The sequence below is a fragment of the Elephantulus edwardii genome, unplaced genomic scaffold (assembly GCF_000299155.1).
Source record: "Elephantulus edwardii isolate Elephantulus edwardi_28Jun2011 unplaced genomic scaffold, EleEdw1.0 scaffold00126, whole genome shotgun sequence".
Classification (NCBI taxonomy): Eukaryota; Metazoa; Chordata; class Mammalia; order Macroscelidea; family Macroscelididae; genus Elephantulus; species Elephantulus edwardii.
In genome coordinates this window covers 3,576,296-3,593,077 of record NW_006399876.1, presented here as the reverse complement: position 1 = coordinate 3,593,077, position 16,782 = coordinate 3,576,296, and the positions used below count along the sequence as shown (strand labels likewise).

Here is a 16,782-nt window from a genome sequence, read left to right as displayed (position 1 = left end):
ATCTCTGATGTACTTGAGCCCATTGTTTCTCCCACTCTGTTGAGAACTTCATCTCTTTCTCTGGCTCTCCACCTGTTCAAGCATGATGTCCTTTCTGAAGGGCCAGCTCCTCCTACCCACATGCCCGGAAGACAGGACTCCCTTAAGAAGCTGTAAATGGCAAAGCCGTGAGGCCCAGCCTCTCACCGCCGGGCATGAACCCAAGATCCACAAGAGCCCCGACAAGAGTGGACACGTGCACCCCTGCTCATCACAGTAGGTAGAAATAAACTATGTGCCCTCAACAGACACGTGGCCTCTGCCACAGCAGGGTGCCTCAGGGCGCTTGACTGGCAGGGTCAACCGGCGTCCAGTTCTCCGGCCCCTGGACTCTGTAACACGTGCCTGAGAAGGGCAGAGGCCGAGGGACTGAGGATCCAGGGAGCAGTGAGGTGGCAGAGCTGGACACTCTAGTCCTGCCACTTCTTTCTTGATGGTCAGGATGTCCCCTCTCTACTCTGCTCCTGGCTCCTCCTAGTTGGATGGCAGAACTGGCCAATCCTCTGCAAGGAGTCTGTAATCTCATTTGCATCGCTCCACCCATCCCTCCCAGGCACTGTGTGCACTTTATTTGTATTCTCAGAAGACTGTCCAATACACATCCTTTGCATCGTCCCACCCAGTCATGGTGTGAGAGTCGGAAAGACTATGGCTAACCAAACACAAAACCAAAGCCCCTGCCACTTAGTGCCCCTCAACACGCCTGAGGGACAGTGTGGAGTTCCGCCTCCGGTGTCCAGGACTGTAAATCTTCACGTACGCCTCATCTTTCTCGGGGGATTAGCCCACAGAGAGACTGAGGCTGGAAAACCCAGATGAAGTAACAGCCAAATCTAAGTATCTAACACTCTGGATGTGGACACGCATACCCTCAGGACTAGGTGTGGGAAGGCCCTCTAGGCTGTGCCAGGGGAGAAGGAATGGGAGGTATTACAACAGTCAGCAGAAATCTCTTGAGCTGATTTCACGTCCATTCACCACGCGTCCTCTCTTGCTCTGTCCCATGGACTTCTCCATGAAGGAGAGTGTAAATCCACCTCAAGGAGCCAGGCCACAGCAGCACCGACGGCGGGAGCACCCAGCTGTGGGGTCACCATCAGGGCCCAAGGCCTGGACCCACAGGGCTGGGACGTGCTTACCTCCAACCTCAGTGAGGGGTGCCTCAGCAGAACAGAACGTTCCTTCTGGAACTGGTTCCCTGAACTCTCCAGACTCTTCTGTCCCCAAAGGTCTGCTGGATTCTTCTCAAGCCACTGAAGGAAGTCCTATGAAGAGAAATGGGTTGTGCAGAGTGACACACAGGCTGGAAGACAGATGAGGATTCAAAAGTATTTATCCAAGGCCTGCTGCTGGGGGGATGCAGAGAGGCCCGGCCCAGGTCTGCGGGACCCCATCTTATCAGTGTCCTGCTGTGCTGTCCCTGACTTACACAGGACCAAACACTGGCTGGTGCCACACCACCCCCACTATCACGTATGTACTGTTGTGATCCATGGGGTTGTAAACAGGTGATTTTCAGAAGCCAATTGCCAGGCCTTTCTTCCTTGTCTTAGTCTAGAAGCTCCAATGAGATCTGTTTAGCATCATTGTGAAAAACCAGCCTCCAGTAGCAGAGCTGTGGTGCTGGAGAAGAGTATTGAGAATACCATGGACTGCTAGGAAAACAAACAGATTTGTCCTGGAAAGGGTTAAACCGGGTGGCTCCTTGGAGGCAAGGATTCTGAGGCTTCGTCTGACATACTTTGGACATGTTGTGAGGAGAGACCGGTCCTTGGAGAGGGACATCATTCTTGGGAGGGTGGAGGGACAGCGCAGGAGAGGAAGGCCCTCTATGAGGTGGATTGATTCAGTGACTGGGATAATCGGATGGGAGTGTCAGAGACAGTGCGATTGGCACAGGACAGAGCGGAGTTTAGGGCTGTTGTACACAGGGTCGCTATGAGTCTCAAGCGACTCAACGGCACATAACAACAACCAGTAGCAGATAAGGGCTAGGTGTGCACTGACTGGGCCTCGAACCTGGGTCTCCACGTGGAAGACAAGAATTCTGTAGTGAACCACACACTGCGGGCTTTGAATCATCCACACCCACCCTCAGAAACACAGTCCTTTCTGTGAACTTGACACCAGTCAGCTGACCAAGGTTCTTGAGCCTGTCCACTTTGGGGTGATGATCAGTCACCAGGCTTTTCTCTTGTGGCACCTCTGGGTGGGTTTGAACTGCCAGCCTTTTGCTTCAAGGCCCAGTGACTGGCCCTTTGCATCCCCCAGGAGGAATGAGGACTTTGAAGAAAGAAGTACATTTAATTGGACTATTATTGCACCAGAAAAGAGTCTGTCTTGGAACTGTCATCATCTGAGGAATGGCAGGGACTGGCAAACACAGTGACGAGGACTGAGCAATGACAAAGGAGGAGAGGACCAGAGTGAATAAGGACACCAGAGAACAGCTTCCTGGGAAGACAATGGAAACCAGGCTGCAGATGTGACATCCTGGCCCACATTTAACCCCGAGCCTTGCTTCAGGGGCTGGGGTCAAGCCTTGCTTCAGGAGCTGGGGTCCAGGTGGGGGTCCAGGTGAAGGTGCTGTCCCCACACCCACTCTCCAAATGCAGGCTTGTGAGTCACACTGTGAGTGAAACCCTAACTCAGCATTCTCTGTATGTGCCACCTGTAACCGCTCCAGCCTCAGTGTTTTCATCTGTGAATGGGCCCAGTGCCCAATGTTCTCAGACCACCGTGTCGCTCAGTCACCAAACGTGCTGTGTAACACAGAGGTGAGCACGGGAGCCTCACCCCTTTTTGGGGAGAGCATTTCACTTCCAGCTTCCCCCTCCCTACGTGGCCTTTTGTTGGAAATCTGATCTTCTCAGAAGATCACCCTTCTCCTACAGATCCCAGAAAAACAGCTGACCAATGGCCACGAGGCCCCAGCTCCAGCTCTGCCCGGTGACATCAATGTCCAAGGCCAGCCCTACTCTGGGATAGCACCACTGGACGCACCTAAATCTCTCGCCCCTCACCCGATCACGTGCCCCTTGTTCACCATATCTCACCTAAGACCCAGGCCCTCACCTGAGCACACTCACCCTGACCACCTGCAGTTCCAGGAGCCCCCTCCTCACCAGTCCTCCCGTGTGTACTGGCTGGCCCTCACCTGCCCGCATGTGCCACAGCTCACCTGTGTGCACAGGCCCCTTCCCTTGGCCAGGATCATCCCCTCCTCACATGAGCACCGCCCCCTCCTAAACCGTTACCCCCCCCTCACCTGCGCGGCCCCACTCGGCCCCACCTGGCCCGTCCCCTCCTCACCTGCGCGCACCCTCCTGGGCCCCAGCGCCGCACTCTCACCCCTGCCAACCCGTGCGATCGCTCTTCTACCGCCAACGCCGGGGGCGGGACCGCCCACCACCCCGCCTCCGGACTACGTAATGTGGCGGCTGGCCAATCAGAGTCAGGAATGGCATCCCTGAGCCCCGTGAGTGGAGAAGGCACCTCGACCCACCTCCTGGGCTGACGCCTAGGCCACCGCCTGCACCAATCGGCGGCGGCGCTGCGCATGATTGACGGTCGCCGGGCGCGCCCCCTTCCAGGGCTGCAGGGCAGGTGGTGGGCGGGGTGGCTACTTGTCCATAACCTGTCATTATATGTCAAACAGTTCAATCTCTAGTGACTGGACTTTGCCTCTCACTTTGTCTTCTCACAGTTCCGGGGAAAGGTACCTGAGCATCTCAAGATACCTCTGGAGGGTTTATTTTTAATGTTCCAGGATTGAAGTGCGGGGCTGCTAACTGAAAGGTCGAAGCCTCCGAGCTGCTACCGCGGGAGACAGGCCTGGCGATCGGCTTGGGTAAAGGGTGCAACAGAGGAAGCCCGGGCAGTTCCACTGTTCCCTATAATCCAGGGTCACTCAGAGCTGGAGTGCGCTCAGCGGATGGCAGTGGGATTCTTGAGGGCAGCAGTCCCTGCTGGCACAGTTCTTAAATGCGTTAATATGCGTGGCTATTAACCAAAAGGTCAGAGGTTCTAATCCACCAGCGGACTACACGGGAGACGGACCTGACTGTAGTCTTGGGAACCCTCCGGGGTCCTGTGAGCCAGAACCAACTGGACAGCGTTAAACGATTGAGGACAGCAAGCCCTGGTGGTTTGGTGGTTAAAGTGCTTGGCTGCTAACTATGAAGTCGGTGGTTCAAACCCACCACCCACTCGCTGGGAGAAGGACAAGTCTGTTTACTTTCTTAAAGAATTTGAGTCTTCCAAGGCGCAAGGAACAATCCTGCGCTGTCCTCCAGGACCACCACGCATCGAGGCCACTCGTCTGCAGTGGGCACGGCAGTGTTGATTGTTGGTCTTTATTAGCTTTCGTCTGGTCTTTCACAGTGTGACAGCTTTGAAGAGCGGGGCCAGCTTTTTGCAGAATTCCTCTCAGTTTGAGGTTGGCTGGTTCCTACAGGCCTTTGGCGTGTGCTAGTTACATGCTACCCTGTTACTGCCCTGTGCTTTGTGGGACTCTGCCAGCCAGCCGGACCTGAGTGACCTGATGTGGGACAGAACCAACCATGGCCTCACTGTGTGTGCTCACCACTGCCTCACCAAGTCCTAGCTCCTGCCACCCCCTAGGCTTCAAATGAGCCATCCAGAGGCGGATGGAGAGCGTCACCAGTGCCAAGAACAGCTGTGTGGACCACAGCTTCTGGAGCCGGGGTTCCTGTGCGTCCCTGGGCTGAGAATGCCGAGATTCAGGAGAAGCAAGAAGCAATGGCAGAGAACCAGGAGACTGGAGCCAGATGGAGTGGGGCGTCTCTGAGTGCGCCTGGCAGAACTGAAGGGCTTTGTAACACTTGCCCAGGGGCCAGAGACCAAGGGTCAGAGAGAGGCCAGCGTGTGAGCGCAGCGGAGAAGGGGCTATTTTGATGGAAGGTCTGTCTCCTCTGACTGTAGCCTGTGGCTTCCCTAATTAACCCCCCCCCCCCCCGTGGGGAGGATGGTGTGTGACTCTGTGGCCACTGCAGTGAATTATCACACCCAGCCGAGACATGGAGAGAGCCACAGGGGAGCTGCTGTCAGAATTGCAGGGATGGAGATTCCCCGGACCTGGGGCTCACAGGAACCAGCTGTCGGCATGTGGGTGCCCATCTTGATTTTCTCTCCTTGTCGGAGGAAGAATGCTCCATTCCTGTTCACCCCAGCACTTAGTGCCAGGCCTGACCATGCCTTGATGAGGCCTGACCATATCCTGACAAGGTCTCTAGATGGTCAGATCCTGATAGGTCCCTGGGCCTGATCATATCGTGACAACACCCCTGACCACAACTCCCCAAGCAAACCTCCATCCCCTCAATCTCTGTAAGAGCACCTAGAAAAGGCAACTGCCTTTGCTATCTACACGCGATCACCTGGCGTCCCTCTCAGACCACTTCATAAAGCCCTGTTCGTTACTGGGACAGCTTCTCTCTCAGCTATCTTGCTCTCCAACACTTGTGAAGGTCACCAAGGCCAGCGGTCATCCGGGTGCCATTGCTGCACAGTGGCTAGCAGTTCTCCAGGCCCCTACCGCCGAGCCTGTGGGGCTGCTGGCCAGACATGAGGTCCGCAGTCCAAGGGGAGAGGCGTGCACACTCTGCTCCTGGGCAGATGGACAGCACAGGGACCGCTGGAAGGCGACCATCAGCCAGAACCACCTCAACCACAGTGGGAGCGAGTGTGTGTGTGTGTGTGTGCGTGTGTGTGTGTGTATGGGTGTGAGTGTGTGTGTGTGTGTGTATGGGTGTGAGTGAATGAACTGCATTTATTCTTCTGAATTGCACTGGGAATATCTGCTATCAGGGACCTCACCAAGTACTGAAGAGCAACTTTGTCAGTCTGGAAATAAGCTGTGCCCGATGCAGGCCATGGTCTTCTCAAGTATGTGCCATGCATCAGAAAGCTGAACAATGACTACGGATGATAGAAGGAGCATTGAGCTGTGGTGCTGGAGAAGAGTGCTGAATATACCATGGACTGCTAAGAGAATAAACAGGTTCATCTTGGAGAGGGGGAAACCAGGGTGGGATTTTTTTTTTTTATTTTGCACAATCACAATGTTTGGGGTTTTAAAAAATTCATTTTAATGAAAGTTTGCAGAGACTTAGGGCTTCCAGTCATTCATTGTTGCATTTTTTTGCTGCCCGCCCCCCGCCCCAATTCACTCTTCTCCTTGAAAAGTAAAAGAAAAACTCTTTCATTGTTATGCAATCCCTCCCCCCAGGTCCACTCCACTGTGCAGCCTTCACTCTAGACTCCTGTAATAACAGTACCCAATCCTATATCCCTTTTAAACCACAGGATACATCATTCCTCCCCACAATGTTTTATTTCTTGCAAACATAGTATTTTAAAAAACACAAGTGATGCCTATCCACATGAAACACACCTGATGGAATCAGATTGACTACATCTACAGAAAGAACCACTGAACAAGTGAATTATCAGCAGCCAAAATGAGGCCAGGTGCTGACTGCGGAACAGACCATGGACTCAGGAGTTTCTTTTAAAGTGGTTTTAAATAGGTCATCATCTAGAAACATCATTATTTATTTTAATTAGCAAATTGGCTCCATTTTGAATACGATAGTTTTTTTAAAATCTACTCTAATATCCTTCTAATTCCATAATCTTTGGGGGTTTTTTTGTAGATTCTCTCCTTTTTAAAAAAGAGTGTTTTTAAGGAAAGTTTATGGAGAGGTTGGGTTTTCATTCATTTCTTGTTGCACATTTTTCTTCTTCCCGTGAACACTCTGTAATGCTGCTCTTATTCCAGATTGTTCTCAATAGAACACTTATTTTCAATGGGCAGCATTCAGTCCTGAGTAATACGCGGCCGTCCTGTGTTTCAGTGGAGCTTCAAGCTGTCTGTTATGAGCACACGCCATTCTACACACAGAAGACAGCTGTTGATAAAGGGAAACACACATGAGTGGGACAGATATGACAAAGGCGCCATTGAGAATCGGGTGCTGTCCAGACAGCTGCGTAGTCACATTGGAAAAAAATCTGGATCCTACCCTTCTTAATAGGAGCCCTGGTGGCTTAGTGGTAAGAAATCGTGCTGCCAAATGAAAGGTACAAAGTTTGAATCCACCGGCTGCTCCAAGGAGAAAGATGGGCAATTTAGTGCCTCTGAAAACCTGGTCGAGGGTCAGTTCTGACTCAACAGTATACAACAACAACAACAACAACTCTCATCCCACAAAAATAAAATTGTACCAAGATGGGTGAAGAGCTACGCAGGGAAAGTGAACGGAAAAGCCGCAGGTAGTGAGTGAGTTCAAACGCGCCGGAGAAGAGTCGGTGGTTTACGCTGAGTTGGTCCTCATCCTAGTGCTCAGCGCTCTATCTAACCGTACTCCCTGCCGCTCACAGGATTTTCAGAGGCTGCCACTGCACAAGTGGACGCCCAGTCCTGCTTCCTAGTCTGTCTTACTCTGGCAGCTCCCCCATGACCCGTCCACAGTGGGTGACCCTGCTGGCACTGGAAATACCAGTGGTATAGCTTGCCACCTCAGAGCAACCTGCAGGTCAGCCCAGTAGAGCTACTGACAGATACGTGCTGTACTCACAAGGACAAATGATGAGCAAGCAAGCACACACATGCAGAAGCTGTAAGACAAGCAGCAACATGCAAGTGACTCCCCTATTACAGCAAACAGGCAGACGCACCTTGATCTCCTAAGAGCAAACCACAGCAGCGGCACATTTACAGATACCACAGGGCGAGCCTGGCTCTCCCCAAGACAGTCTCAGCACTTGACGTGGGGGTGGGTGACCCTGGGTCTCCCCAAGGCAGTCTCAGCCCCTTGACGTGGGGGTGGGTGACCTTGGGTCTCCCCAAGGCAGTCTCAGCCCCTTGACGTGGGGGTGGGCGAGCCCGGCTCTCCCCAAGACAGTCTCAGCACTTGACGTGGGGGTGGGTGACCCTGGGTCTCCCCAAGGCAGTCTCAGCACTTGACATGGGGGTGGGTGACCTTGGGTCTCCCCAAGGCAGTCTCAGCCCCTTGATGTGGGGGTGGACGAGCCTGGCTCTCCCCAAGGCAGTCTCAGCCCCTTGATGTGGGGCTGGGGGCATGGCAGGTGGTGCCTCCAGCTGTGACATGCAAATGACACAACTCTGCTTGTCAAAAGTGAGGAGGAGCTGAGACGCTTATTGCAGAGGGTCAAAGACTATAGATCTTCTACATGTCAGTGTCAAGCAAACAAAATCCTTGCACTGAACCTAAAGGCAACATCATGAGAGATGAAGAGAAAACTGATGTGGTTAATGATTTCATCTTGGTTGGCCCCACTATCAACACTCTTGGCAACAGCTGTCAAGAAAACAAAAAGATATATTATATTGGGCAAGACTGCAATCATGGACCTCTCCAAAGTACTGAGGAGCAATGATGTTAATTTAAAGACCAAGGTGCACCTGATTCAGGGCATGGTCTTTTCAATCACTTGCTATGTACCAAAAAACTGGACAATAAATAAGGATGACAGCAGGATAACTGATGCCTTTGAGCTGTGGCATTGGAGAAGATTACTGTATATTCCACAGACTTCAAAAAGAACAAATAGATGTGTCCTGAAGAAAGTAGCATGAAGGTGGTCCTTAGAGTTAAAGATGATGAAGCGTCATCTCACATACTCTGGGCATCTTCTTAGGAGAGACCAGCTCTTGGGAAAAGACACCAGGCTTGGAAAGGTGATGGGTCAGCAAAAGGCTCCCAACAAGATGTACTGACAGAGAGATCGGGACAACGGGCTCCAGCGTACCAGGATGGTGAGGGAGGCTCAGGGTAGGGCAGAGTTTAGGTCTGCATTCATAGGGTTGTCATGAGTCATGGTTGACGCGATGGCACCTAACAACGACTCAGCAGGAACACCAGTGGGTATAGATCACTAGCCAGAATTCTGTCGGTTCAAGTCCACCAGAAGTGCCTCAGAAGGCCTGGTGACCTACTTCAGTGAAAAATCAGCCATTAGAAAGTACAGAGCATGAAACAACGAGATATGTCTCACCCCAGTCAGAATAGCAAAATTTAACAGAACAGCAAACAACAAATGCTGGTGAGGTTGTGGAGAAACTGGAACCCTTATTCACTGTTGGTGGGAGTGTAAAATGGTGCAACCACTGTGGAAGACAGTGTGGCGCTTTCTCAAAAAGTTGCAAATAGAGATACCGTTTGACCCAGCAATTCCAGTACTGGGAATACACCCTAAAGAGACCATAACTGACACCCAAGCAGATATATGCACACCCATGTTTATCGCAGCTTTGTTCACAATAGCAAACAATCTAAGTGCCCATCAACAAATGAATGGATAGAGAAGCTGTGGTATATTCACACAATGGAATACTACACTGTGTTGAAAAACAAGGAACTCATGCAATATCATTCAAGATGGGTGACTCTGGAGGACATTATGCTGAGTGAAATATCTCTGTCACAAAAGGACAAATACTGCATAGTGCCACTGTTGTAGAACGGGTCTGACATCAGGGTTGGGGTAAGACTGAGAAAAATTGGATAAATTATGTACACTGCATTGAAACAGATGAGGGAGAGAATAATTTAAAAGTGCTATGTCATAGGGTATTATGGTTATCACAAGAGTCCAGAATGAAGGTTGCACAGTGGAGTGTATTCGGGGAGGTAGGGATTATATACCAACGAAAGAATTTTACTTTTACTTTTCAAAGAGAGGAGTGAACTGAAGGGGAGGGGTGGGCAGGGAGAAAAGTGCAGCAATGAATGAATAGGAATTCAGGGTCTCTGTAAATGTTCATTAAAATTAATAAAATATTTTTTTAAAGAAAGTACAGAGCACACACATAGGGTGCCTCATGGCTACAGGCCTGGTCTCCCGAGAGTTCAAATGGTTACATGCTTGACCACGGTCCCCTAGACCCACGGTTCAAAACCACATAGAGGTACCATGGAAGACAGGCTGGTGATCTGCTTCTGATTTCCCAGCCTTCAGAGCCCCGTGGAGCAGTTCTGCCCCACATGCAAGGGGTGGGAATGAGTCAGGCTCCACTTGGCGCCAGGAAACGTGCAGACTCTGGGGGATTGGCAAGGTGGCCGCCCCTGCTGAGTGAGGATTCGGGTCTGGTGTGAAGCCTGATTTGCTATTAGAAGTACAAAATGAATTGTCATTTGGATGTATTTGGCAGATACATTGTTCTAATTGGTACAGCACTTGTGTCAGTTTGCTGCAGCACTAAGGTAACTTGTGGGTTGCTATGATACTGAAAGCTATGCCACTAGCATTGTCAAATACCATAAAGGTTACCCCATGGTGGGCAGGTTTCAGTAGAGCTCCCAGATTAAAACAGACTAGAAGCAGGATTGGCATCCACTTCTTAAAGAACAAGCCTCTGAAAATCCTGTGAACAGTAGAGTAGCAGTAACAGAACAGTAGCTCTGAGGTTAAGGGGATGTCGAGGAGTTGCTGTGATGCTGTAAGCTGCACCACCTGTGTGTCAAATGCCAGAAAGGTCAGCATAGTGGACAGGTTTCAGCGGGGCCCAGATTAAGAGAGACTAGATGCAGGATTAGCCATCCACTTGTGAAATAGCAGGCCTCTGAAAACCCTGCGAACAAAGGAACTCAGCTACAGTATGAGAGGTAGAGTCCAGAGGGAAGTCAGTCAAAATGAAGAGAAACAGCTGCAGCGTCCTGTAACCATTAGAACAAGGAATGGAAAGGAAGAGGGTCAGCGAAAGAGAGGAAGGTCTCAGCCAGATGGATTGGCACAGTGACTGCAGCAATGGGCTCACGTGTGACAGGATGAGGATGGCCCAGGACAGGACAGGGTTCAGACCTGTTGTTCACAGGGTCCCTCTGAGTCGCACTCAACTTGATTGCAACTAACAACAAGAAAGGATGATCTGTTCCGTGGTCGGCACGTGGCCTGCTGTTTAGCTTCTCTAACAGTTTTTTCCACAGATGCAGTCAGTCTGAGGTCCGCGGGGATAGCTGTCATTTGTAGTTTTTAGAAAAGGTATTTACAATGAATAAATCATTGATCAAAATGCAAACATTCAGTCTCCTGACTGCCCAAAATCCAATTTAATTTTTTATTTACTCATTATTTATAAATAAAATAGCAACTAATAAAAATTTTCCCTTTCTTTTCCTAATTGCATGTAACTTCAGCAATGATGTATTTCAGGAACTACTGAACACTTTAAGAACATGGTTTGCAAAGAATAATATATAGTTGCTTCTAACACATTTTGGTTAACATATTGTATAAACTGTAGTCAATCCTTGAAACATCTTAACCACTTTTGTCATTCATGGAAGTTTAAAACTTCATACAGATATTGGCAACTGTTGACACTTAACTTCCTTTACGTAAAGTGAAGTATTCCTAGGCATATAGCCACTGGAAAAATTTTAAATGCCCGTGTTCACACATAAGTTTGGGTCACATTCAGTATTTAGTACATGTTGTTGTTTTGTTGTTGTTATGTGCCATCAAGTCACCTGCAACTCACAGTGACCCTATGTACAACAGCTCTGAACCCTGCTTTATCCTGCACCAACCTTATTGTCTCTGACACACCTACCCTCATTACCCCAGTCACTGAGTCAATCCATCTCATCAAGGGTCTCCCTCTCCTGCATTGTCCCTCCACCCTCCCAAACATGACATCCTTCTCCAAGAACTGGTCCCTCCTTGCATCATGTCCAAAGTACATCAGATGCAGCTACAGAACCCTTGCCTCCAAGGAGCCTGGCTTCACGCTCTCCAGGATGAACTTGTTTATTCTCTTACCAGTCCATGGCATATTCAACACTCTTTCTCCAGCACCGTACTCAAACACATCAATTCTTCTATCATCTCTTGCCATTGAGGGAGCTCTGGTAGCCTAGTGGCAAGAAGCTGTGCTGCAATCCTGAAGACACACAGTTTGAATCCACCAGATGCTCTACTGGATGAGGGGCAATCTCCTCCTCGGCCATTAGGATTCAACTTAATGGTACACAGCAAGAAACAAACATCTCTAATCATTGTCCAGTTTTCTGATGCATAGCACATAATTATGAAGACCATGGCCTAGATCAGGTACACCTTAGTCTCCGACTGACATCACTGCTCTTCAGTACTCTGGAGGGGTCCCTGACAGCAGACTTTCCCAATGCAATTCATCTTTTGATTTCCTGGTTGCTGGTGCCAAGAGTGTTGATTGTGGAGCCAAGCAAACCTCAGCTGTTAACAATCTCAATCTCTTCACCCGCTATCATGATGCTGCCAATCGGCCCAGTGGTGAGAATCTTTGTTTTCTTGATATTGAACTTCAATCCATATTGAAGGTTGCAGTCCTTGACCTTGTGCAGCAAGTGCTTCAGGTCCTCCTCAGTTTCAGCAAGCAGGGTTGTGTCATCTGCATAACACAGATTGTTGATAAGTCTTCCTCTAATTCTGATACCACACTCCTCCTTACAGAGCCCCATCTCCTGGACATGACCAAGTAAATGAATAAATAGTGAAAAGCAAAGTTAAAGAACCAATACATCTTCAGAAAGCTTCTAACATTTATTTATTCTTGACAAACAATTGGGGAAAAGTCATCCAGAGAACCTGATAAAGATGGCATAAGTTTTTAGAAGACAGTGCAGTCGTGGTAACGTAACAGTCTGTGACGATCTCTGTTGTTGATGTTTAGTGTGTCTGGCTCACGGTGACCCGTGTGACACAGCAGAGCTGCCTCTAGGCTTCTCTAGGTTGTTACTCTTTATAAGGACAGAATCTCCTGGTTAGTGGGCACGGTCACTGGGATCTTTCCATTTCTCTTTATGGTCTTTTAGTGGAAAGTCTTGAAACCAAAGCATTAGTCATTGTAAAAGTCAACCAGAAAAATAAACATTCAAATGGTATGTCACGACTTGGAAAAAACTGGTGATCACCTACAAATACCCACAAGCCAGAGCCTGAGAAATTAAATCCCCCAAGTGTTTTTAAAAATTTTGTCAGACATGAGAAGTTTTGAAGTGTTTCTGTGAGACAGTTATGCTCATCTTCCCATAGAGTTGTTTTTGTTTAAGACAAAACAACCCTTGTGTCCATCTGTTCAGGTTTATCAGTGAAACGTTCAAGAAACCATTTGTAGGCTAGGAGAGGTCTGTCACAACGCTACTTCTGAAAGGCTTATTCTTGCAAATGTTGACAATGTCAGCGTCATTAAATGATGTAGAAATCATGAGAATCAGCACTTGATTCCTGGCTCCCTCGGTGTGCAGCGTTGCTCCTGCATGGCACCCAGTGGCTCCTTGGGACAGGCCAGCCCCTCGTCCAGCTTTTCTTCTCCATGTCTTCGCTGTGGCTTTTCCAGCACCACAGCTTAAAGAAATCAGTTCTTCTTCAGCCACCCTTAGTCATTTCCCAGCTCTCGGATGCATAGCAAGCAATTGAGAAGACCATGGCTTGGATCAGGTACACCTGAGTCTCTAGGCTGATACTGTTGCTCTTTAGCGCTTTGGAGGGGTCCTTGACAGCAGATTTGACAGCAAAAGTTGGTAGAAACCCTCCATTGCCTCATCTTTGGCTTTCATTGTTGGTGCATGTACTTGAATAACGTAACAGATCTTCCTTGTGTGCGTGAATGGCACCCTATCCCTCGCAGCACTGCACTTCCGAGTGGGTCCTGAAATGGAATTTTTTACTCCGGATGCAATGCCATTCTTCCTCAATTTTTCACTTCTGGCATTAACAGATCATAAGCTCTCTCGTGAAAACGATACTAAGAAGCTGTTGTCTGAACACCATTGTCTGAAGCTGTTCTACAAGGGAACACTGTGGGATTTAAAAATCCAGAAAGGTGTGGTGTTTGTTAGCATTGTATCCTTTCTCCATATCTATTCAATCTGTTTGCTGAACAAGTCATACAAGAAGCCGGATTGGAGGAAGACTCATCAACAACCTGTGTTATGCAGATAACACAACCTTACTTGCTGAGATTGAGAAGGACCTGAAGTCCTTCTCTAAGGACTTTGAAGACCAAAGACAGCAACCTTACCTATGGATTACATTTCAACATGAAGAAAATTAAAACCCTTACCACTGGGCCAACAGGCAACCTCATTATAGACGGAGGCAAAAATGGAAACTGCCGACAATTTTTTCTTAGTTGGCTCCAAAAGCAACACTCTTAGTACCAGCAATCAAGAAATTAAAAGACATTATCATATTGGGGAACTCAGCTGCCAAGGACCTCTCCAAAGTGTTGAAAACCAAGGACACCAGATGAAAGACTAAAGTGTGCTTGATCTGGGCCATGATATTCAGTTACTTACTATGCATCTGACAGTTGGACAAGGATGTCAGAAGAAGGATGGTTGGTTTGTGGTGCTGGAGAAGAGTTACTGAATATCCCATGGACTACCAAAAGAACAAATAAGTATGTCTTAGAGAACATGCAACCAGGGTGCTCCCTTGGGAGCAAGGATGGTGAAACTCCATCTCACATACTTTGGGCCTGTTGGTAGGAGTGACCAGTTCCTGGAGAACGACATTATGTGGGGAAAGGAAGAGCCTTAACAAAATAGATTGACATGGTGACTGTACAATGGGCTCAAATACATGGAAAATGGTGGAGGACACAGGATAGAGCCAGGTTCTGATCTGTTCTTAACAGGGTCACTGTTAATCACCCTGGACTCCGGAACCCCAGGGAGGGGAGGGGGGAAACCATCCGAGTGACCCATGGGGTTTTAGCCTAAGCGGATAACTACATAGTGGAATTGCTCTTTTTTTTTTTTTAATTGCTCTTTACAACTCTCCTTAAAGCTATGCTGTTGGGTGTCCCATAGGATTTTGTGTCAGACATAATCTCTAAAATGCCCTGGATGGTAGTTTGTAACTTTTCAGGGTTCTAATCGTCATCGGCAATTCAAATCGACCAATAATCGACCAACCTTGGAAACACGATAGAAGGTTACCTGAGTTGCAATTGACAGTCGAGTGTCTGTGCTTTTTCATCTCTACGGGAACAGACTGCCAGGCCTTTCCTCCGCAGCAACCCAGTATTTAAGCGCTTTACCACCAGGGCTCCTTCTTTGCAGGTACTGAGTATATGTGGAGCTCTACATAATAATCAGAAGCTGGCTGAGCTGGCTGCAGGAGCCCGGGGGCGTGGTCCCAGTGCTAACCCCCGGTCGCCATGCCCCGAGGGATGAAGGTGAGCGCTCTACCCCTGCACGTCACATCCTGAGACCGCTGCCCCGGAACGACTTGATGGCAGCCTATGTAGCAGGAGGGACAGTAGAGGCAGAACACCGGGTGGAGTGGCGGAAAAGACTGGGGCGTGGGCGGAACCCGAAGCCAGCTGTAAACCAATGAACTGCGTGCCTCACTTGGCGCGCAGGCGCAGAAGGCCCGAATGGCGCACAGCGCAGCCGCCGGCCGGAAAGGGAGGGGCCTGGAGGGGGCGGGGTTTCCACAAAGCTAAAGAAGGGCGTGGTCTGGGTTGGTGAGTGGGCGTGCCCTAACATGGAGGGGCGTGGCTTGACGCTGGGTTCCGAAGGCCTACGGGGCGGGAGACCGCGAGTGGACACTCTGACCCCTTGTCCAGCCGGCCACCTAAGGTGCCACTGAGCCAGCATGGGTCGGAAGGTGACCGTGGCCACCTGCGCGCTCAACCAGTGGGCCCTGGACTTCGAGGGCAATTTGCAAAGAATTTTAAAGAGTGAGTGTGAGCACAGCGCCCACCCTGCCCTGCAGCCTGGGGAGCCGGGCGGGGACGGATGCGATCTGGGCAGCGCAGCGACGGCCACACCGGTGTCCAGCGTCCTTGGCCCCACGTGGCACAGCTGGCGCCCAGCAGCCTTCCTGGGGAAGGGGGTGCAAGCAGCCGGGCGGGCCGCAGTGGCCAGGGGTTTGCTGGAGAAACCTGGTGGGCAGCCTGTGGCCCCTGGGGACGTTTCTGATGGGTGGACACTGGGGAAAGGTGACCCACGGAGGGAAAGTGGGGTGGCGTGGGCGCTGTGGGTGACAGACTGCCGTTGGGAGTGCAAGGTGCCCGATACACACCTGCAGGCGTGCCAGCCTGGTTCCTGCAAGGAGCTGGTGGAGCAGACAGAATTTGAACACAGGCATCTGATCGGGCGCATTCTTCCAACCTTTGTCCTTCCGCCTTTGCTTTTTTAAAATGAGCTGACGTTCATTTCGTCAGAGCCAGAGCAGCCTGGGTGATGGGAGGCGGGGCTGGAGCGGGCCAGCTGATGCCCAGATAGTCCCACCCTCCACCTGCGCGCCAGTCCCTGCAGGCTCGTGCTGACTATAGCAGGCGGCGCTGACCAACCACGAGGGGAGCCCTTCCTCCTCCCCTGGGTGCTAAGGGTCGTCCTAGAGGCCAGACCCTGTATCTTGACTTGAGCTCCTTCACATCTCCTTGTTTTCCATTTGTTCTGGCTTTTCAATGCTCCAGTGATTCCCCGCCACCTCTTTCTCCTCCGTTTTTGTAATGATCTTTTGCTTTCTTCATGGATGATATAACATCCCACGATTTATCTCATCTTCGATCATTGGTATTCAGTGTCTCAAACCTATTCTTAAAATGATCTTGAAATTCAGATGGATTTGATTCAAGATCATATTTTGGTTCCTATGGACTTATTTTCTGGGATTCCCATTCTTCTCAGAGTCAGCCACAGTTTGTTATGATCCACACAGTCAAATGCCTTTGCATAATCAATGAAACACAGACATTCT

The 16,782-nt window shown here is 49.9% G+C and overlaps 1 protein-coding gene across 1 annotated transcript in view; it reads left to right on the top strand.

Annotated features, from left to right (window-relative positions):
• Nucleotides 1-15,672: 15,672 nt before the first annotated feature.
• Nucleotides 15,673-16,782, top strand: part of NADSYN1 (NAD synthetase 1) — a 51,029-nt gene continuing 49,919 nt past the window's right edge. The window contains exon 1 of the mRNA XM_006893219.1: nucleotides 15,673-15,757. Within this exon, the coding sequence (XP_006893281.1) occupies nucleotides 15,673-15,757 (85 nt within the window). The remainder of the gene's footprint in view (nucleotides 15,758-16,782) is intronic.